The sequence below is a fragment of the Syngnathus acus genome, chromosome 3 (genome assembly GCF_901709675.1).
Source record: "Syngnathus acus chromosome 3, fSynAcu1.2, whole genome shotgun sequence".
Lineage (NCBI taxonomy): Eukaryota > Metazoa > Chordata > Actinopteri > Syngnathiformes > Syngnathidae > Syngnathus > Syngnathus acus.
Genome location: NC_051089.1, coordinates 16,426,835 through 16,449,680, shown reverse-complemented (window position 1 = coordinate 16,449,680; position 22,846 = coordinate 16,426,835). Strand labels below are relative to the sequence as shown.

General features: G+C 40.4%; 2 protein-coding genes across 6 annotated transcripts; one reads left to right on the top strand and one right to left on the bottom strand.

Annotated features, from left to right (window-relative positions):
- Positions 1-679: 679 nt before the first annotated feature.
- On the top strand, positions 680-8,424 carry LOC119121034 (uncharacterized protein KIAA0895-like). Its single transcript, XM_037248382.1, has 7 exons — positions 680-1,066; positions 3,049-3,802; positions 3,882-4,025; positions 4,573-4,705; positions 5,559-5,864; positions 6,742-6,839; positions 6,980-8,424. The coding sequence occupies exons 2-7, from the start codon at positions 3,080-3,082 to the stop codon at positions 7,139-7,141; spliced, it is 1,566 nt and encodes a 521-aa protein (XP_037104277.1). The 5' UTR covers positions 680-1,066; positions 3,049-3,079; the 3' UTR covers positions 7,142-8,424.
- On the bottom strand, positions 7,893-22,755 carry csnk2a2a (casein kinase 2, alpha prime polypeptide a). 5 transcript variants are annotated; one of them, XM_037248384.1, is made up of 14 exons: positions 22,541-22,755; positions 21,985-22,074; positions 21,716-21,882; positions 21,063-21,174; positions 20,051-20,152; positions 19,813-19,863; positions 19,651-19,710; positions 16,772-16,855; positions 13,351-13,460; positions 13,111-13,216; positions 12,782-12,882; positions 11,262-11,410; positions 10,991-11,081; positions 7,893-9,933 (listed from the first exon to the last, which is right to left on the bottom strand). In XM_037248384.1, exons 3-13 carry the CDS (start codon positions 21,823-21,825, stop codon positions 11,005-11,007), a joined length of 1,062 nt encoding a protein of 353 aa, XP_037104279.1. In that variant the 5' UTR covers positions 21,826-21,882; positions 21,985-22,074; positions 22,541-22,755; the 3' UTR covers positions 7,893-9,933; positions 10,991-11,004. The 5 variants fall into 5 exon arrangements, with proteins under 5 accessions (XP_037104279.1, XP_037104278.1, XP_037104280.1 ...); XM_037248383.1 differs by having other exon boundaries at positions 21,716-22,103; XM_037248385.1 differs by having other exon boundaries at positions 13,111-13,212; positions 13,350-13,460; positions 21,716-22,103; positions 22,541-22,754.
- Positions 22,756-22,846: the final 91 nt, after the last annotated feature.

The window sequence follows — 22,846 nt, the reverse complement described above, 5'->3', positions numbered from 1 at the left end:
AATACCTCTATTTTGTGAAATGAAGACAATTTGTAATTTTAATATTGACGCGTGACTTTGTACCGTCAATTTGTCCTCACTGGCCATATAAAACGATGTGGCTGGCCGCTTCTGGCCCTGGGCCTTGGGTTTGACACCTATGTTCAAAAACAACTTTATTTTCTTGCCAAACAAAATTTGTTTGATCTGATCAGAGTTTGGATTAAAATTATGATTAATGCACTGTTTTCATGGACACTAAAATTATTGATCCAATTAGGAGTCACACTTTCGATCGGAACAAATCACTTTGACATGCGCAGATTGACCAAACGCTATACGGAAATAGTAGTAGAAGAAACCGTAGCGACTTCCGTGTCAACAAAACATTGTTACGTCAAGTTAACACTTCCTAATGGAGCTGCAATACTAGTTTTGATTTTGTGAATTATTGTAACGTTGAAATTTGTTCCCAGGGTGATTTGATTGATTGAGATATTCTTTGTGTAAAGGCCTCGCCCTTCATACAATAATGGACACGGAGATGTGGTCACAACAACTCAATCAGCATTTTGCAAAAAATAATGGGAACCGTAATTGCTATGTCAGCACTTTTGAAAATGGCAGGAACAGGAAGTGCCGTATCAGCGTTTTGGATTCATGCCGAAAGGCGGGCCTGAATCCAAAACAAAGCAAAAACTTGTTGCTAATAATCTGTGAACGAAAAATAATTTGTCACAATTGTTATGTTGATGTAATGCGTGACATTTTATCGTCACTTGAACCGGAATAGAGTGGAATTGCATTTCCGGTGTCGTGCGTCATCACGCAGCGTCGCGTGACGTCATATGTTCCAACGCCATCGCCGCTTCCTGGCCGGTCCAGGCAGGCGTCTCAGGCCCGCTCCACACCGGACCGTTAGTCGCCTTGTTTCTGTCCTCTCCTGCTCCAGAAGCACTCGGCTGCCTGCTGCTGAGGACCTCCGGCTGGCTGTCATGTGCGACTGAACGGTGGGGAAGAATGAAAACATCTTCCCAGCGCTGATTGGCTCTTTGGTTGGGAGTAGTTTGTGGAGGAAATGTTGATGGTAAGAACATTTGTTTGTATTATCTTGAGAGGCAATATGAACTGTTTCCCCATGTGTTTCAATTGCAAATTTAGTGCAAGATCTAGTTTTCTTCCAATTACTTAAATGTATTATATTATTGGGAGCAATTTCTGAGAAGATTTAATCTGCAGCAGTGGTGGAAAGTAACGAAATACAAGTACTTAGGTACTGTACCTAAGTAATTTTGTACCTAGATTTTTTGTATCTACACTACTGTTGAAAAGTTTGGGAGCACCCAGACAATTCAGTGTTTTTCATTGAAAACCAACATAATTGCACAAGGGTTTTGAATGGTTTTCTAATCATCCATTAGCAATTAGCAAACACAATGGACCATTAGAACACTGGAGGAATGGTTGCTGAAAATGGGCCTCTATGTAGATATTGCATTAAAAAACAGACATTTGCAGCTAGAATTTACCACATTAACAAAGTATGGAGTGTATTCTTGATTAGTTTAATGTTATGCTCATTGAAAAAAATAGCCATTTAATTTTAAAAATTAGGACATTTCTAAGTGACAGTGTACAGTGGTGGTGGAATACTTTATTCGAGTATTTGTTCATCAGATGACTTTTTTAATTTTCCTTCCAATGTTTGAAAATATATCTGTTCTATTTATTATTTTGTCAAAATGTGAACACAATTTTTTCCAAACCCCACGGATTACAACGCTTTGTCAAAAGAAGTTCCTAGAGAGAGGTCAAGGCAACCTGGAGTTGAGATGATTGATTGATTGCTTGCTTGATTGATTGGTTGATTGATTGATTGATTGATTGATTGATTGATTGATTGATTGATTGATTGATTGATGTTGGTTGTGGAAAACATAGGGATAGCATCAGGAGTAATGTCAAGGGAGTATCAATGACAGCAGATTCTGAGAAGCAAGATATTCCGTATCTGGCTGAGAATGATTCATGGAGAATTTGTTGTCTTGTGGCAGCCTAAAAATAATCTTCTGGTGTCTGTCTTAACTGAGGAAGTACACAAATGTACCATTAAGTCGTTGCAAAAAACAAATTACATTAAAACTACACGTTTTCGAGTAGGGCTGCTCGATAATGGTGGAAAAATATTAATTATGATTAATTTGTAATATTTGTAATCACAATTACATGATTTTTGTACCAAACATATACAAAAGAATATCTTTATAAAAAACTATTAAGACGAATACATTTCTTTGAAACACTAAGTTCCTTTATACACTATAAAATTTGTTTAAAAAAAAAAAAAGTTTCTAATGTATAAATGAGGTTTCCTTGTGTAAACATTGCATTGGATATTAATGCAGATTATTTGTTTTAGTTCTGCCAATTTTGTAATCATGAGTATAATAATTGTAATTGAGTTTTAATTAATTACACAGCCTTATTTTTGACTGACCTTTTATTGTGACCAAGGCACACCTGTGCAATAATCATGCTCTCTCATCATTTTATATTGGTTACATTTCAGAGGAATATGCATTTGTTGCATTTGTGTTTTAGTTCAGTACGTATAGCTCTGTAGTGTAGTCGGAGGATTTGGGGGAGAAAAAAATATGTGCAAAGCAGTGACTTGAACGTTAGAGCAGAAGCTAAGAATCGGGTTTCTTTCTAGCGTTTTTTAGCCAAGAAGCTAACATCTGTAGTTTAGGTAATCATACTTTATGAGCGTTCTGATTTGCACTGTTGTGCAGCCTCACAGATTATTATTTTTAATTTATGACACTTATTGTCTTAAAACGCTCATAACTTTTAATCTGAAAGAAAATGATATTAATCAATTAATGTTGTGTAAATTAGCAATTGTTATCAACTCGCTCCACAATTGCCCTTAACGGTTAAATGACCTTTTAGTTTTATATTACATCAGCAACGTGTTACAGTTTTACTCTATTTGAATTGCTTGTTTGAAAAAAAAAATTTGCAACTTATCCGCTGGCTGTGTCCTGATCTCTGTTCTGTCTGCTCCAGCCCGAGTGAGGCAGAGCTGGTGGCTGAGGTGATGGTGTTGGACTCGGGTGAAGTCCTCATGGATCATGTCGAGGGTGAGTATCCCGAAGGCGGCGGGCTCCAGTCGGACCAGTCCAAAGCCGTCAAAGCTAGCAGTAGCAATACAACGACGCTGAGACCTCGGGCCGGAAGGCGCCGTATTTCCAAGCAGGCCAAGGCACCCCCAAATGGGTTCTTGGCTCAGAATGACACTGACCAGGTGGAAGACAGCAAGTTAGTGTCAAACGCGGGCGATATGCCTAGGCCAGCTCTCCGTCGCCCCCTCAGCCTAGACATGACACCACAGCGCCTGCAAAGGTCTCAGGAGCAGATGGCAGAAAGGCAGCTCACGCAACCACCTTGGCGCAGCGGGTCGGCCGCCCCGTCACCCCCTGCTCGCAGCCGGACTAGCCTCAGCCTAGGTGCCGGTGGTTGGATGCGCCGCAGTGAGAGCACGTGCTCAGTCAACCAATCCCTGGGGCTGCGTGCTAAAAAGGGGAAAATGCGACCCGCCACCTCCCTACCACACATCGCTAAAGGTGTGGGAAGCATCCCACCGTCCACCTCCCCCAGGCCGTGTCTGCTTGTTGCTCTCAGGCCTCTAAACCTTGAGCAAGAGAAGAAAAGGTTTTTCCAGTCTGACTACAAGTATGAGCCCCAATTCAAATATGCCCAGCCGGAGCAGAACTCCGTGCTAGACAAGTACAGCGAGGGCTCTGGCCTCTTTCTCGAGCAGGTATGTCACAATCGCAGAAACCAAATATTTTTATCAATCAAGTGTGAGTTCACATTGGGCGGTTTGTGTGTGACTGCAGGCTGTTGGAATCATGGAGTGTGTCCTGAACAAGTTTGGCTCCTATGAGACTTTTGAGGAGGTCACAGGTGGGACTGTGCTTCCTAAGAGTCAGGTGTGGGCCACCGTGCGGAAATATTTGCAAAAGGAAGGCTGTGTGGGTGAGGTAAGTGCAACCCCAAACTTTTTTCAAGCACCTTGAAACCTCAGTCATTAAACATGCATGAAAAAACATAACCACTTTTGTGGCATCTAGGATTCCATAAAACCAAACACATTATTTTATATTTTTAAATTTTATTTATTATTTGCATCTGAGAATGGCTCAGTGGCACGTTCCTGTGTCGTGGCAGCACACACAATGAATGAACTCGGGGCTCTAGATTAACTTTCCTTTTTTTTTTTTCTTTTTTTTTTTTTTTTTTTTTAGAAGTAGTGACCCTCAAAATAATATTTGAGCATCACAAGCAGAACACTAATGTTGTCATAATACCAACATTTTGACTTTGATACTATACCTGCACAAAATACCTCAATACCAAATAAAATCCCAGAACCCCTCAAATTTAGTTTCTGATTTTTGAGCATTTTTTTCCCCCCTTCAATAGAAAGAAAAAATAAATGATAATGACAATATTGAAAACTTTGACGTGGCCCTTTAAAGACCACCCGTAATACTTTGTGTCTGTGTGTTTGTGTGTGTGCATTTTTAGGTTGTGGTACGTCTCTCTGATGAGCTGCTTTCTCAGGCCGTCATGATGGTGGAGAGCTGTCGTCCAACTCTGACCATCAACCTGGCCGGAGCACGTCAGCACTGGCTAGAGGGGATGCTGAGACACGAAATAGGTGAGCTTACACAAGAGCCCTCTCAATTGGATGTCAAGTTTTCATCAGTTCCATTTTTTCCCTCCTTCTATCTGTGGTCGGAGAGCACGTGTGTCTTGGTGTGTCTTATCACCTTCAGCAGCACTGCCAATTTAAGTCCCTCTTTAGCAGGGGTGTCAAACTCATTTTTTTCGTGGGCCGCATTGTAGTCATAGCTTCTTTCGGAGGGCCATTATGACTGTCAACCCAACTAAATGTATGAGTACCTCATATACAGTAAAAGCTACAAAACAAACCGACAAATAACTCGTTTTCCAATCAGATGTGTAAAAACTGGTCAAATATAAAAAAAAAAGATATTATTAAAAGTGAAGACAATTTGCAATTCTAGTCATGACACGAATTTGATGCACAATTTGTCATCGCGGGCCACATAAAATGATGTGGCGGGCCGTACCTGGCCCCCGGGCCTTGAGTTTGACACATGTGCTCTATAGTAATGATAAATGTCATATGTGGCGGCACGGTGTCGCACGTCCGTCTCACAGTGCAGAGGTTGCGGGTTCGATGTGTGTTCTGGTGCGTCTTCTCCCTGTGCCTGCGTGACTTTCCTCCGATTTCCTCCCACATCCCAAAAACATGCTAGGTAGGCCAATTGAGCACTCCAAATTGCCCCTAGGTGTGAGTGCGAGTGCGAATGGTTGTTCGTCTCTGTGTGCCCTGTGATTGGCTGACAACCGGTTCAGAGTGTCCCCCGCCTACTGCCTCCAAGTTTTTCTCTTGTGTGTGCTATTGTAATTATTATTTGTACTGCAGACCAACCCATTGGGGTTAAACTTGAACTTCTGAGTTATCAATGTTTGTTCCCGGTCAGGCACACATTATCTGAGAGGCGTCAACAACAGTCTTCAGCCATGGGCCACGGCGGAGGGCAGAAAGACGTTTGGCCTCAAGCCAGCCAACCCCACTGAGGAGGGGCTGGCCAGCCTGCACAGTGTGTTGCTAAGGAAGCAGCCATACTTGTGGCGGGCGGCTCTTCTTTACTATACAGTTTTCCATGCCAGCAGCATGAGCTTCAGCCAGCTCTTCAGTCATGTGGCACGCTTTGTTCAGCATCCAGACGTCCGCTGGGAATACTGCCTGCGTGCCAAGAGAGGACAGACGGACACTTCACAACCGGGTGAATGCACGCACGCTTTGGCCATCACGTTCTCATCCACAACATTCTCTTGAACTACTTTAGAAAAGTACTCGCTCATTGTTTGATCTAATGCTTCACAAGACATTTTTTGACAACTTGCGTGTAAAGACTTAGTATATATTATGAACTCATGCCAAAATGTTGTGGGGTGTGAGACAATTCAACAGACGTCTATCATCATGAATTTTAATCATCATGACATAAGCACTTAATAATAATGGAAAGTATTGTACACAATGGATGTGCCAAAGCATCCACAACTTGTTCGAAGAAATGAAAAACCAGATTTTTCTGGGGGTCTGCACAAGTAGGGCTTTTTGAGAAATTAAATTCTGATCTGAGAAATGTACCAAACCAACTGAGGAAAAACTGAAAGACACTTTGACTATACTTCAATTCAAGTTGTTGACTTGCCTGCAGTATTTTAAGCATTCAGCATGACAACTTCGCAAAATCCTACCAAACAAGTGTGGCGTAGACTTGCATCCCAAAGTCACAAGTCGGATTACAAAAATACTGCAAACAATTGTATCCCTTCAAACAAAAAGATGGAAAGATGTGGACTGCACTTAAGCACTGAAATCTCAACACCATATAAATAAATACATTCTGATTTGAATTATATCAATTATTTAGCTGGAGTGACCACAGTTCACACATAAGAAAAAAAACCAATGCAACTACATTCCCATAGCTTTGGTAATGTTGTGAAATGACGTACAAAGTAATGCTAAATTTGCTCATGTGAATGAAATGCGGTAGATATAGAACTTTTTTATTTGGCACAATTCATGTTCAAGCATCATTAATTTGTATCTATTTTAATCTGCTCTGATGCCGTGTGGTTCTTTCGCAGGCTGCTTCAGTAAAGACCAAGTTTATTTAGACGGGATCCTGCGGATACTTCGGCATCGGAGGAACATCGACTTCAAGATGTTGACTTCCTTAGGAAAGGTCTGTCAGTGCCTTTATGCATCAACGCAATCATTTTATTTGACATTTCTATTAAAAGGGTGATCACAGCTCATTACAAATGCAAACCAACATACACATTCACATAGTTGATTATTTGTGGTGATTTTTGTTGCTTTTAGGTGTCCTATGAGGATGTGGAGAAGCTACGGCACATAGCAGTGATCAACGACGCCAGAATCCCACATTTCATGCAAGACCAGGAGCGCTACCTCCAACATCTGGATCACATAGTCGCAGTGAACAAAGTTGACGATTCAACATTGGAGCAACTGCTTCCATGACCCCCTTGCACCACCTGAAGCCACTCGGTGAGCTGAATGGCACCAAAAATGATTCAGTGTTAGCGATTCTCTGAGCATTTTTTATTAAACTTGAATGTTACAAATAAAAAGGGACGTACGCACAAGCACCTCTCGCTCCATTCACTTTTGTCCATCGCATGTATGTAAAGGCTTTTAGGCACAGCAAAGCTCCCTCACTCACCTTCACTTCTCTCACTATGATTTCACGTCACGCCATGTCATATGCACTATAACTATCAGATTAATGTCAAATTATCATCGAAACCAACAAGACACTGCTGCAAATTAATTTCAACAATCACATGTATTTATGCAATTTTTTTGAGGGTTCAAACTGAATGTTACCAACATTAGCTTTAAACATATTTGTATGTTGTTGTGGTGGGGTTTTTTTGTCTTTTTTTGCCTTAGAACATTTGTATCATGTCAATTAAAATGACACTAATATATAATCATGGGAGGCCATGAATCTTTGAAATCAAGTGCCAGTGGCCTCAGGGAGGATTTACATTTCAGTGTTCCTGAGTATGATTTGTCTTAACATTGTTTTGGGTCTTTCTATCAATCGGATACTGTGATGTGATCCAGCGATAAAATACTTGAGGAAAATTGTTGAGAGGGTTGATGTCATTTTTGCGTAGCAAGATTAACAGCAACTCCCTATTAACATACACCTATGGCTTCAAAACAGAACTTTCATGTTTCAAATTATTTTATTTTTTTAATCAGCAGCCGTTGGTCCATCATGAGTGAACGTGCCACGGGACTATCATTTGACTTACCTCGATGGCTTTCTCCTCTTGTGTTTTCTTGCTACTTTCTACTGTTAATGACACTTTGAATTGCATGTATCTCAGGTTAACTAATTTTGGTTCAAACATTCCTCGGACACATTCTGGCAGGTAAACCAGGACCAGGTTGGGGTGGTATCGCAGCCAGACCTGATGAATTTTGATCGGTTTCATGTTTGCGCTGAGGGTTTTTTCTAGACTCAAATTACCTTCAATCAAGGAGTGTGTAAATTGAGCCCCAACTTTCTTTCTCCCCCTCCTCCCTTGTGTTCTCTCTCCATCTAAGATCTTGGAGCGCCGTAATGTCTAATGCCGACAAGCCTGTACGCACTGTTAGTCATTGTTTTTTATGTTTCTTGGGCAAATTTAGCCTGTTAATTACATCTCGTTGCCTAGTATTGGGTAACGACAAAGGTGATTGATTGATTTCCATGAACTTGAATGTACTGTGTATTTAATAAATATCTGCTACATAATTTTTTTTTTTTTTTTCTTTCATCTCCTGCTGTAAATAAGCTAACACTGTTATGTAGCGTGTGTTTTTTACAACATATTTAACATAGATTTTTCAAAAATCTAAGGAAAGCCTGGTGTTTATCTGTAACAGTTATTCTGCATAAGTGAAGTGTTTTGTTTGTTTTCAGGGCACTTTCTGAGGTATGGTTATTTAAAGGTCGATTTTTGAGTGATTAAAAAAAAAGTTTTTGGGTCACTTTATAACCCAAGAGTTGGCTTATGTTTTAACTGATTGTACATTCCAAATATAGAACATAAATTGAACTGGTAACTTGTCATGTTTAGGCCAACATTAAATAGGAATAATAGCAATGTAGCAACCTTTGCAAGCCACCATGGACGTGTGTAAATGAATTTGGGGCATTTCTTAGGGTTAGACCAGGGAGTGGCTCTTGGGAGAAGTTTCAAGACTGCACATGATGTCTTTAAAGATTTGCAAAAAAAAAACTTTTTTTCTTTGTTTTTAAATAGAATACTTCCCAAATAGTCTTATTTCCTCACTATCAAGATGAAGTGACTATCCCAACACAAATGTTTAAATAAAAATGGTTTATTCTCTTTCAATATACTGTTCACTTTATAGTAGAAAATATCTTACAAACCACTCAGTGCTAATATCAGAACTAGATCTCTGGTCACAACAGATGACAGGCACAGGCTTGCAGCACAATACCTGATGTAATCTTAGAAAACAGTCATTTGCTCAAAGAACAGTTTCATCAGTAGGGATAGACTGGGGAAATTAAAGATTAAGTGTGAAGTGAACTTGGCCAACATTTGTTTGAGTAATACTGTACTAACGGCTCAAACTATTTTAAGCATTCTTTCGTTAGTTTTTTGTTTTTTTTTAACGCAAACCACACAGGTTCTTAATTAGACCCAAAGCAACGCGCTTATCAACGAAAATGCATATGCTTGGTAATCTTCGATGAGTGACCCCTTAAGAAAATACTTACTATACGCAAACAGGTGGGTCATCCTGACAACTGAAAAAAAAAAGTCCAAAAATATAAGCAGGCTGGATGTCCTGCGCAAGAATAAACACAATGTTTAAAAAGTATGATGAGAACACACACCAAAAGTATTTTGAGGCAATGAAAAAGTTTAAAATATGGCTTTCTGACTCGATTTTTGACTGGCTTTTTACATTTTCCAAGTTGACTTCTGCCAAATTGTTCTTCAAATGACATCACACTTCAGCGTTTGTCCCTCGCCAGGACCTCACTTCAGGAAAACAATTACTTTGTCAAATATATGAAATTATTTTTTCAGATATTATTATTTGAATGATTACTTTGTGCTGTAAAGAGATTTCATTTGGCATTTTCTGAAATTACTTCACACTTGATCTTTAAGGTTTGGTCTTCAACTCCAAGCAGTAAATATAGATCGGTGAGTGCTGCAAAAGTGACATCCGTACGGCTGCTGGTGTGGAGACAGAGATCGCTGCGATTTGAGATCTTCCTGGAGAGAGAGAGAACAAATATACTCGTTAAATGAGTCATAATCAGTCATACAATTCTATCACTATCAGTTCTGCTAGGACAGAGCTAGGGCAAGATGAGTAGTTAAAGCAGAAAGTGAAAGCAATGCTCTGGCTCCATGAGGACCAGATCATTAAGTCATCTACATTTTTTTTTCTTTTTTTGCTATTAATTGCAATTGCTGCAATTGGGAAACCACTGAGCTGTGCCACTCTCTGAGACTGGGTGGAGACAGCGCTATTAACCTCTAGTCTCTGATGAAATGTGCAAGAAGACCGGCACATTTAATCCAGTACTATGTTGTCATGGCCAAAAACATTTGCATCTCTGTGCTTCTGTCAGACAATGCACCACTTCTCCCAGAAAACTGTTGCAATTTCAAATGCATCGGGATTCAAATTGATTTCCTTTGTTTGGGTGTGAGAAAAGATTCATCAGGAATTCATCCATCCATTATCCAAACAACTTTAATCTCACAAGGATCGCGCGTGTGCTGGATCCCATCCCTGTGATCTTCAGGCAGTACAGCCTGAACTGGTCCCCAATTCCATTCACAGTCATAGTCACAATCACACCTAAGGACAATTTAGAATGCTCAAATCACTAGATAGCGTCGGCTTTAGCCTCTCTCCCACCCATCTCTCCCTCTATACCCACCCTGCCCATCTCTCTCCCTCCCTCTTTCTTTTTCCCTCCCTCTCTCCCACCATAGCAATGGTACAACCACAAAGACAGTAAAAACAGTAAATCAAAACACAATCACTGTGTTTGTGCTTGTACCATTATGTTCTATGTAAATGCTTTGTTACAGCTGCAGCTGGTTTAAAATGCGCTCTATAAATAAATAAATTAATTAATTAATTTGTTTCATAAAAGTCTTTTATGGATATTGTAACAATATATTTTTCTCTACTTCACGGATTTCGCCCATCACGGGTTCTTTTTGGAACGTAACCCCCGTGAAAAATGAGGGTTCACTGTATTGAATGATGGTGCTTTTGGCCGGAACTGTATTAGTAGTGATGCTGTGTACTTACCTGCCTGCTGTTTATCATAACACAATGGAGGTGCTTAATTCCTTTGTGCTGACTGTATTGGCATTAGTATTGGATTGTTTTGCCACAGGGTCTAGAAACAAAAGACACAGTAACTTCAGCTTTGTTATGTTGGGAATTAACACGCAATGAAACTGATTTGAACGTGTTACTATAACTGAACAGTCTATTGAGATATTTCTAATAAATTCAGATCACATTTTTTTTCCTGATACCCCATTGGCCTGATTGACCTCTACAAGTTACTACTAACAGAAATATGGGTGCTTCATGGCCTCCAAGGCTGTTGGTCTTTGCTGGTGGTCATAACGCAGGAGCTTGTCCAGCAGGTCCAGAGCCTCAGGGCTCACCAGGTGTTGATTCTCTGACTGGATGAACTGTTCCCACCGCTTCCGCGTTTGCCTGAACACACAAAGCAGGGTGTGTGCTTAACATTATGGTGGGAATATGACTTTTGAAGCTGGGGGACAATTGCAGAACAAACAAGTAGGCCATTAGTGATGAGTTGACTTTGAAGGAGCGAGCAAATAAATAAATAAATAAATAAATAAATAAATAAATGCCTCAAAAGAGCTTGTAGAAAACTGAAGAACTCTCCTCAGTCCAAGGCTGCGTGCTCAGTCCGCTGCTCTTCACCCTCCTGACGCATGACTGCGCTGCCACCTGCAGCGGCAACCGCATAGTGAAGTTTGCTGACGACACGACTCTGGTGGGTCTCATCACCAAGGGAGACGAGACTCAATACAGGCTGGAGGTTGACCTTCTGACCGCGTGGTGCAGGGACAACAACCTCCTGCTGAACGTCGACAAGACCAAGGAGATTGTCGTTGACTTCCGGAAGGGTCACGCCCAACACCTGCCGCTGACCATCGACGGTGCTGTGGTGGAGAGAGTGAGCAGCGCCAGGTTCCTGGGGGTGCACATCAGTGAGGATCTCTCCTGGTCCACCAACACCGCGTCGCTGGCGAAGAAGGCCCAGCGCCGCCTGTACTTCCTTCGGAAACTCAGGCGAGCGGGGACTCCTCCGGCCGTCATGACTACTTTTTACCGCGGCACCATTGAGAGCGTCCTCTCCAGCTGTATTGCTGTCTGGGGTGGCAGCTGCACTGACCAAGACTTGAAGGCCCTGCAGCGCATTGTGAAAACGGCTAGTAAGACTATTGGTGCTTCTCTCCCCTCCTTGAAGGACATTTACACCTCCCATCTCACTCGCAAGGCGACCAAGATTGTGAGTGATGTGAGTCACCCCGCTCACTCTTTGTTTGAACTTCTGCCCTCTGGGAGGCGGTACAGGAGCCTGCGCTCCCGCACCACCAGACTTTCCAACAGCTTCGTACTCCAGGCTGTTAGGATCCTGAACTCGCTCCCCCTTTCAGCGTAGCGTCCTGTTCTTGCTGTATGCTCACTGGCTCGGTTTTGCCCCTCATATTCAATGGGTTATTGGTCTGTTTTTATTCATCGCTCATTTTATTTTATTTATTATTTATTATTTATGGTTTGTGCCTTCTTGTTTTTGTTTTGTGTCGCCTACTTGTATGTCTCGTCACCGTGGGATGGAGGAAACGGAATTTCGGTTTCTTTGTGTGTCTTGACATATGAAGGGATTGACAATAAAGCTGACTTTGACTTTTGACTTTGACTCATTCTAAGTATCATCTGTTCAATGTAGTGTCAAGAAAGCGAATGGCTAATGTGTGAAAGTGAACTATATAATAATTGATACAAAGGCAATAAATGGAGCTAAAAAACAATGAAAACCATGCCAACACTTACTGTCCCAGTAGGTCTTGGAAGCGACTGTCCAGTTCTATTCGATACTTGTTTAGGTAGCCAAAAAGTTCATCAGTGCCAAGAACTTTAGCAATGCGAACCAACTGAAAAAACAGGATTCAAGTGTCAGATTTTTTTTGCCCCCACATACGGCATGACATCTCAATTCAGTAGCAAGATATAAGTTTATCTTCCTCTACATTTCCAGGCCAATTATAATCACAGTTACAAGAAAAAGTCCTACAAGTGATTTGTTGACCCAGAGAGCAGGTGGAACTGTCGCTGTGGTAAAAGGCAAACAGTCATGCCTATTAATTTAATTCTGCTGTTACCTGATCATAATTGTCCTGGCCATGAAAAAAAGGCTCCTTCAAAAAGATCATGCTTGCCAACATACACCCGAGACTCCACATGTCCAAACTATAGTCATACATCTGCGAAATGGGAACAAATATCAGTTGGGAGAACATATCAAACATCACCACCTCATTCAGCATTTAAAAAAAAATAATAATAATCAGACGTTGTGCAGTGTGAAATCCTAAAAAAAAAAAAAAAAGGGGGACTCTACCTTGTAATCCACAAGCAACTCCGGGCCTTTGAAATAGCGAGAGGCCACCCTGACGTTGTATTCCTGAGCAGGATGGTAAAATTCTGCCAAACCCCAATCTATAAGACGCAGCTGTAACATAAACAGAAAAACAAATGTTCACTTCATCAATTCACACGCCTTTTATTTCTTCAATGGTCTGCATCTTTAAGAAGCATACAAATTCCAATGGCAACTGGAGTGGTGGCATAATTAAGAACTATAAACGCTTTTATGGTATGCGCAAAGGAGACTGAGATGAATGGTGAATTGAGCATGGCATAGGAGTTGAACCAACACACTATCATAAATCAGGGACGTAATGATAATCGATTTAAAATTGATTCAAACAATGTATCGATGTAAAAAAATAAAATAATAAAAGAATCGATTCACGACTTCATGTTAACCATAGCCACTCTCGCATATCTTTGCTGTAAAGAAACTGCACATGAATTACTGATAAGTGAAAAATGTAGTCAAAATTATTAGTTCAATAGTTCTTTTTTTTTTTACGTTACTGAGAAGAACAAAATGGGAATGTTAGAACAACAACTTTCGGTTGTAAAATGAGTCTTTCATTTAAAAAAAGAAAAAGAAAAAATCGAATTGAAATCGAGAACGGAAAATCGAAAACCGATATGAATCTGGGCTTGAGTGAATCATTACATTTCTAGTGAAAAGTGGGAAAACGGGAATTTTTTACGTTATGGGAAAGACTGTCTGGGCTACTTAGTACAATAGGGCAACAACAAGTTAACCATCATTACAAAACAAAAGAAGGGCTTATTAAAATAAATGATATTAGAAATCTGTTGCATTTAGGTGAAGACACTCAGCTTTGCAACACAAGCTATTTGTCACACATTAAAGGTAAGTACCCAAGAAATTGTCATCTTATTTTTCCCCAAAAAAATCAATTTCCCTCGTTTTCCCTTGTTGCGAGACTGATTCTCCATCCAAACAAATCAGAGTTTAACCAACATGCTTGTGTTGAAAGGTTACACTCCAAGTACTGAACTATCAATGTTTCTCATTACAAAAGCAAGAAGAGGAACCGGTCTTGAATATTTTGTTGGCGTGTGATAGGTTAAGGCTGCATGCCACATCAAGCTGGGGCCTGCACATACTCTTAAACTCCTCCAATAGATACCAACAATACTGTAGACAGCAAGGTGAAAAAACACATTCCACAAGACTTACCAATGCAAATAGCTTTAATTCAACTCTTCAAGCAGAGGTGTCAATTCTTTGATTTATAAACAAGTACCGTAATTCTCTATAAGTCGCACTATAAGTCGCGGGTTTTTTCATAGTTTGGGTGGGGGGGGCGACTTATAATAAGGAGCGACTTGTGTTTTTTTTCAAACATTTTCCCCCCCCAAAAAAAGTGAAACCGCGATAAACGAACCGCGATGTAGTAAGGGATTACTGTAATTTGAATTTCAAGTGATGTCAGCAGCGCGGGATGACGAAGATGACGAAGGACCCCACGTACTACCGGCATCATTAGCGGCTTTGTTTCTAAGTGACACGGCGGACGAAGAGTTTGAAGGATTTAAGGATTTGGAGTGACACAGAAGGTTTGAAAAACTATTATGGCTTTTACGCCCGGTCCTATTCTATGGAGCTCTCTTTCACCTCCGTGGATGGAAGTCTGGGGCCGGCGCTCGGCCGGGTGGCTGTCCGGGGACGGTGGATGGGGCTCGGTCATGGCTTTTACACACGCCCGGTCCTATTCTATGGAGCTCTCTTCCACTTCCGTGGCTGGAAGTCAACGCCGCCACACGCCTGGCAGTTTGTTTGGTTAGATAAAGAGCCGTCTTTCCTTGTACTTTGTTAACGCTACAATATAGTAGTTATATACTAGATCTGTGGAATAACGACGAGGCTGACGTCAGGGCGCACGCGCGGCGTTGTTGACAAAGGACGAGGAATTTGATCGATGGATTTAATGCTTTAGAGTGCACAGATGGTTTGATAATACTATTGCTTGTATAATAGTTATTTGATATCTAATTTATATATCGTTATATGGGCCTGTGGAATATTTTGAAGTGCAAGCGCCGTCAGCGGCGCGCACCCATTGTTGACAAAGGACGATCGATGGATTTAATGATTTGGAGTGACACAGATGGTTCTATTAACGTGTTATTTATGTAATAGTTTTTGAATAACTCTGAATTTTACGCCAGGGCCGTTCCCAGCTCTTCGTTTGTGTTTATGTCACGTTAGCATACCTATTGTTTAGCCTGTTGTTGCTCGTTCATGACTGTTCTTGGTGTTGGATTTTGTCGAATAAATTGCCCCCCAAAATGCGACTTATACTCCGGAGCGACTTATATATGTTTTTTTCCCTTTTTTGGGCATTTTATGGCTGATGCGACTTGTACTCCGGAGCGACTTATAGTCCGAAAATTACGGTAATTATAATATTAATTGACAATTATTTAAATAATCATGTAACCGTTTAGATGGTAAATGAGCTTTCAATTGAATAGCGCTTTTCTACCTGAGCTACTCATAGCATTTTATACTGTTAGCACATTTACCGACTGATGACGCAGTATCAGGAGCACCTCCCCCCTCACTGCTCCTCAGTATCTTGCTCAAGGACACTTCAACATGGTCAAAACGACCGAGGATCAAGCACTGTGTAGTAAAATGACCACTCTACCACAAATTGTCCAAAAGTTCTCTAATTTCTGGAGTCTTTCATGAAAGCAGACTGATTGTCTGAAGATGTAGAGGATGTTTACATCTTCTCGGTTGGCTCTCTCTGACCCTCACAGTGCTGCGAGTGTACTGAAAGCTGATGAAAATAGGGATTGGTTCCCTTGGCAACTAGGAACTACTGGCTTTTAAGTAAAACGTTAAAGGCCAACAATAGAGAGACCAGAGAAATGATGTCCACGCTTCGTCAGGAGATGTCTGAATTGAAAAAGTAAATTGACAAGTAACGTGAGGCCAGTATGGCGAATGATGAGTTATCAACTGGCTCGTGACCAGGGTTCTCGTAGGCCATGTCTTTCTCGTGAAATCTCAAGAATCTGTCTTGTTGTCTTAGTATACGATTTAGAGAGTCACTCTGGTGTTTTCTCTCTTTGTTTCTTTTTTTGTTTCTGTGGCATCATAAGCAACATAATAGAAGTGTAATTATTGAGTTAGGCAATGTAAATACTTGGTTAAAATTGGGGTGGGACAAGATAAGCAGAATTGCTTCAACCCGTATCCCATTTCGGCAAGTCGGGCGAAAACAGTACATTAAATCAAAGTTATCTGATCCTGATCAACATGCAACTAAAACACTTATGTTGATGGGTAATTGAGGTGGGTGGGGGATGGTTGGGCACAATAAAAGTGTAATTGACTATAATTATAATAAGCAGTAAACTAATACACACCTTTCTCAGCTGGTGGTCGATCATGACATTGTGAGGCTTGACATCTCTGTGCATGATTCCCATACTGTGACAGTAGTCCAGGGCCTTGGAGACACAGGATACAAATATATGTTGCATATTTACTGGTATTTCTTTAAAAAGTAAATCAATAAAGACACCACACAATTACACAATCACGACACTATTGGCAGCGCGTCGAGGCCAGATGGATGGAAGCCAGTGTGCATATTGTTTGCTTTTTTTTTTATTTTAACTAGGCTACAAAATCGAGAAGAATCCTCTTCGCAACCGAGAAGTTATTGTCAGACACAAAACATGTACTAAGTTATTGTATTGGTTGTTCCACATTATTAAGCATTTCCGTTTTTATGCAGAATGGGGGAAAAAAAAGAAACACCTTTCTGCTGAATGCAAAAAATAGATCAACAAGATAAAACAAAATAGCTATTGGACATTTCAAGACAATTATCATACCATTTAATTATTTGCAAACAGTTAGGTTCAGTTTAGGGCGTATTAAGAAAAGTCGTGGACAGGCAAAGAGCAGCAGTTAAAAAAAACACATGAACAAGAAGCAGCAATTTCAAGGTGCTGTTGTTTCTTTGGAGTCCCAAGAACAACTACCGTATTTTTCGGACTATAAATCGCGTTTTTTTTCCATAGTTTGGGTGGGGGGTCGACTTATACTGAGGAGCGACTTATATGTGAATTTTTTCATAAATTTTCAAAAATAAAAAAAAAAGTGAAACCGCGATAAACGAACCGCTATGTAGCAAGGGATTACTGTAATTTGAATTTCAAGTGATGTCAGCAGCGCGGCGCGGCGGTTGTTTCCATAAAGGACAAAGATTCGATCACGGGATGACGAAGATGACGAAGGGCCCCACGTACTACCGGCATCATTAGTGGCTTTGGTTGTAAGTGACACGGACGACGAAGAGTTTGAAGGATTTAAGGATTTGGAGTGACACAGAAGGTTTGAAAAACTATTATGGCTTTTACGCACGCCCGGTCCTACTCCACGGAGCTCTCTTTCACCTCCGTGGATGGAAGTCGGGGGCCGGCGCTCGGCCGGGTGGCTGCCCGGGGACGGGGCTCGGACATAGCTTTTACGCACGCCCGGTCCTACTCGACGGAGCTCTCTTCCACCTCTGTGGCTGGAAGTGCCACCTTCGGGGATGGAAGTCCACGCCGCCACACGCCTGGAAGTCGACGCCGGTGCTTGGGTCCTTGTACTTTGTTAACGCTACAATATAGTTATACCGTTTTTTTCCATGTATAATGCGCAAAATTTAACTAATTTATTGTCCTAAAATTTGGGGTGCGCATTATACATGGGTACAATTGTTTTTAATTTTTTTTTTTTTTTTGTGAAGAAAATCATGGTACAACAATTTTTGAAGAAAATCTTGTCACGGATGGTTCTTTACAACGTCACTTTCCTCTCTTTTCATTTTAACCTAACTGATCGCGGTGGTGCCTTTCTGGGCAGTCGGAGAAATCAACGGCAACAAAAAAAATACATCCAGCCTAGTTAAGAAATCACCAGAAAGATCACCATGACAATTGTGAACACAGAAAGATAATAAATAACTGGAACATCACTCAAATATTGGTGATCCCGTTGAGAGTCTCACATATTTCTTCGCTATCGAGTTTGCTACTGCATGCGCAGTGATACTGACCGGCAGAATAACATCCGGTTGTTCCCAAAAATGATCTTTTTTATGAAATAATTTTACGTTTACGGACTTAAGTAACCCGGCCGGGTCATACCAAAGACTATAAAAATGGGACCCATTGCCTCCCTGCTTGGCACTCAGCATTAAGGGTTGGAATTGGGGGGTTAGATCACCAAATGATTCCCGAGCGCGGCGCCGCTGCTGCTCACTGCTCCCCTCTCCCCCAGGGGATGGATCAAAATCACACGGGGATGGGTCAAATGCAGAGGACAAATTTCACCACACCCAGACGCGTGTGTGACGATCATTGGGACTTTAAAAAAAAATAAATAAATAAAATAAATAAAAGTCAAAATTTGGGTGCGTATTATACATGGGTACAGGCTTTTTTCCAGCATCGACATGCCATTTTTAGGGTGCGTATTATACATGGGGGCGCATTATACATGGAAAAAAACGGTATACTAGATCTGTGGAATAACGACGAGGCTGACGTCAGGGCGCACGCGCGGCGTTGTTGACAAAGGACGAAGAATTTGATCGATGGATTTAATGATTTGGAGTGACACAGATGGTTTGATAAAATTATTGCTTATATAATAGTTATTTGATATATAATTTATATATCGTTATATGGGCCTGTGGAATATTTTGATGTGCAAGCGCCGTAAGCGGTGCGCACCCATTGTTGACAGGACGATCGATGGATTTAATGAATTGGAGTGACACAGATGGTTTTATAAACGTGTTATTTAGTATGTAATAGTAATTTGAATAACTCTGAATGTTACTTCAGGCCCATTCTCAGCTCTTCGTTTCTGTTTATGTCACGTTAGCATACCTATCGTTTAGCCTGTTGTTGCTCGTTCATGTCTGTTCTTGGTGTCGGATTTTGTCAAATAAATTTCCCCCAAAATGCGACTTATACTCCGGAGTGACTTATATGTTTTTTTTCACGTTATTGTGCATTTTATGGCTAATGCGACCTATATTCCGGAGCGACTTTTAGTCCGAAAAATACGGTAGATGCAAACTAATAATAAATATTTGACGATAATGAATCAGAATTTCCTGCCATGGGGTAAAACGAACTTCAACTTCCGCAGTAAAATAACTGTCATGCAAAACAACGCACCAACGATCAAACACATGATTTAGGCTGCACAATGTGGTGTTGAGACAAGAAGATGATGTCACCTTGAGAAGCTCATACATGTAGTAACGAATATCATGGTCTGTCAGCCTCTGGTAAAGCTCCTGTGGAAAATGAACAACGTCAGCAATTTAAACAGCAACCTAAGCGTATGCTTCATGAAGGTTATCATAGAAAGTATTGTGATTTTGTACAAGAGTACGTACCTTAAAATTTGTATTATTAATGCACTCAAAGACAAGTGCTGGTGTTCTGGACTGCAAAGAGAACAATTCTAAAAATGATATATATAATAATATAACACAAACGCACACACACACTTTTCAATTGAGTTGTGACATTGAATGGTGGAAATGTGAAATTATTTAAGTCTTATTAAGTCTATTTTTTTCCAATATTTGCATAGGGGTATGTAGTTGATTTTCTAATGACATAGTAACTCACCACAGGGTCTTTCACTGTGTCAATCAGGCGGATGATGTTTGTCCCCCCACGTAGATTTTCAAGAATCTTTATTTCCCGTTTAATCTTCTTCCACTTGACAGGCTGTGTTCAAAACAAGCATTTTTTGAAGTGATTGATTGATCATTGAGATCTGTACCAAGAAGATATTTTGCCAGAAGTGATTTTCAGTTGTGTTGCAATTAATGTTGGCTGAGGTCGTCGTTAATAATGATATATGAAAATTGTAAATATAAAAAATATATAATTTGGACGCATACATTGCTTTATATGTTTTATGTTGTTTAAAATAAAAGAAAAATATGACAGTGTTACACTTTAAGATCCTTAAGTGCTGTTACAAGTCCACCAAATATTTGTGTTACAAATAAAAGCTTAGGAGTTTGTTGTTGAATTAATTAGAACAAAACCTTTTTATTTGTGTTCTGTCTTAAGATCACATGAATTGAAGTATACATTAGCAGTTGTAGGCTTATGGGCTAAAATGCTATTGAACAAAGATGCAAACTAAAATGCTCACAATGTTAAAGGTTGACATTGCATCATATCTTGAAATTGCATTTTCAGCGACCGCATAGGTTTTGCAGTCAATACTGCAAACAAATCATCCCTCACTTTAAACACCAAATGAGTCCAACAGTAAACATTGACTCGTTAGTAAACACAGGACAAAGATAATTTTGTAGAATTTGACCCCCTTCTCACTTCAAAACTGAACATTGAAGCAACTTAACTGTACAAACACAAATACTGGTACTCAATCATGAGCAGGATCCAGCTGAAATCTTACATCCTGTCCTGTGAGAGAAATTATAATTCCCAACTATTAATGGAAGAAAAGAAAATATGTAGTCTCAACCATATACTTTGAGCGTGAATATTGTCAAAATCCTACACCCTTCAAGCTCAATTTAGAGAAAGCACTGGATGGATGAAAAACGTGTTGCACTAGTCAGGCACAGTCAAGGAAATAAGAAACATGGTTAAGACTCACCTTGAGGATTTTCACCACTACTTTTTCACTGCTGCTCACGTTAATGGCCTCAAAAACTTCACTGTACTTCCCTCGACCCAATTTGCGCACCAACTGGTAGTTGTCTTGATTGCTGAGGGAAAAGACAGAGAAGATCACGTTTAATATAATGCCACCAGCTGCTTTATAGTTAGAGTGAGAAGTGTTAAGGTCAAACAGATTCCTTTTGGTTGATCTCTGATCATTTCGAATATTAAAACATTTTTCCATTGAAAATAATCGTGAAAACAAATCTGAGTCGAATCATATAACCATTATAAACTGGACAGTCCAGGCAATGGTTTAACATTATGTAACAACTTTGATGATTAACTGTCAGGCCAGTGTAAAAAGGAGACAACGTTATACTGTGTCAACTAATAGAAAGTAAATTGTGTCCTCACTAATCACTCTGATGGTGTCCAAGAGAGCTTGCCCCTGATAAAGGGTTCAATCAAGTCTGTGAGAATTCGAAAATAGAATAAATACTGCATTAACGTTTGGTTAAAGGTTGTACAATTTCCAAATGCCTGTGAGGCCGTGAATGTGTATGGGCTAAGTCCTGACATTTTTCAAGTTCCATTGTCCATAGGTCCACTTGCTATTTATCAGAGTATTTGGTAAAAAAAAGGTACCTCCACTTTGACACATGCGTGTCATAATCCCAGTACTCTCTGTTCTTCCCCGTGTTAACATCGGTGTACACCCGGGCCTTGCTGCTGGCTGGTGATGCTGATCCGGGCATGGCACACCTTGAGGCTCGGTGGTGAAGACTTTCCACTGAATTTTGGTTGACCCAGTACTGGAAGGCAGCACACTGATTCTCCAGACCCAGTGGCTTTAAGACCTCTTTGTTGGCTATACCATTGGGTTTGGCTGGTTGTGAAGAGCCGGGATGACCTACCACCACTGATGAACAGAAGGAGAGCGCTACGATGATGGAATGTGTGGTGGCCCTTAGGATGCTGGGCAGGATGGAATGAAGAGGCGCCAGCTACAAAGGCACAAGAGAGAAAATGGACTCTATAATGGCAGACACAAAAGACAGAAATTCAGCAAATGTAAGTTTCAGTTTAAAGTCGAAAAAGTAAAATAATAAATAAACTTGGCACTGTCAATGCAACGAAATTATCACGTTTTTCATTTTATGTGATAAACACTATATTAACTCCTGAAAAAATGACATGAGGTTGAAAAAAATCCAGATGTAGTGCACCATCAGAATTGATCAAGTTAAATGAAAACAAAACGTAATTTGAATTATTTAGCTAAAAGGCGACTTTCTAATAGTATTGGGTGGTTTCATTTTTTAACAATCAGCAGACATGCTTTATTTATTTATCTTAGCATTCGAGACACTAGTAGGTCATTCACACCTTCGGGATATTGAGACGTCAAAGACCTTGGTGACTATTTGACCTAAATTAAATCAGCAGCAGAGCTAACGTGAGCAGGCTAACCTCGTCGAGGAAGTGTCGAATCCGGTCGACATCTACGTGTGAACAACAGAACCTTTCCCTCCACCGGGCGATGTTTTACCACCAATGTGGTTACGACTAAAACTATGTGTAACGTTCATCGGTATTGGCTTAATGAATTCAACTGGCTACAAAACACTTTGCGGGAGTATAAACTTCCTTCTTCTCTTAACCGGAAGCAAACCTATGACCTTTTATCGCGTCTTATTTTGTTGAATAACAAATAAGACCCACATTGTAAATGAACACCTTTTAATTTTATTTATAAATATTAAGCATGTAAGGGGT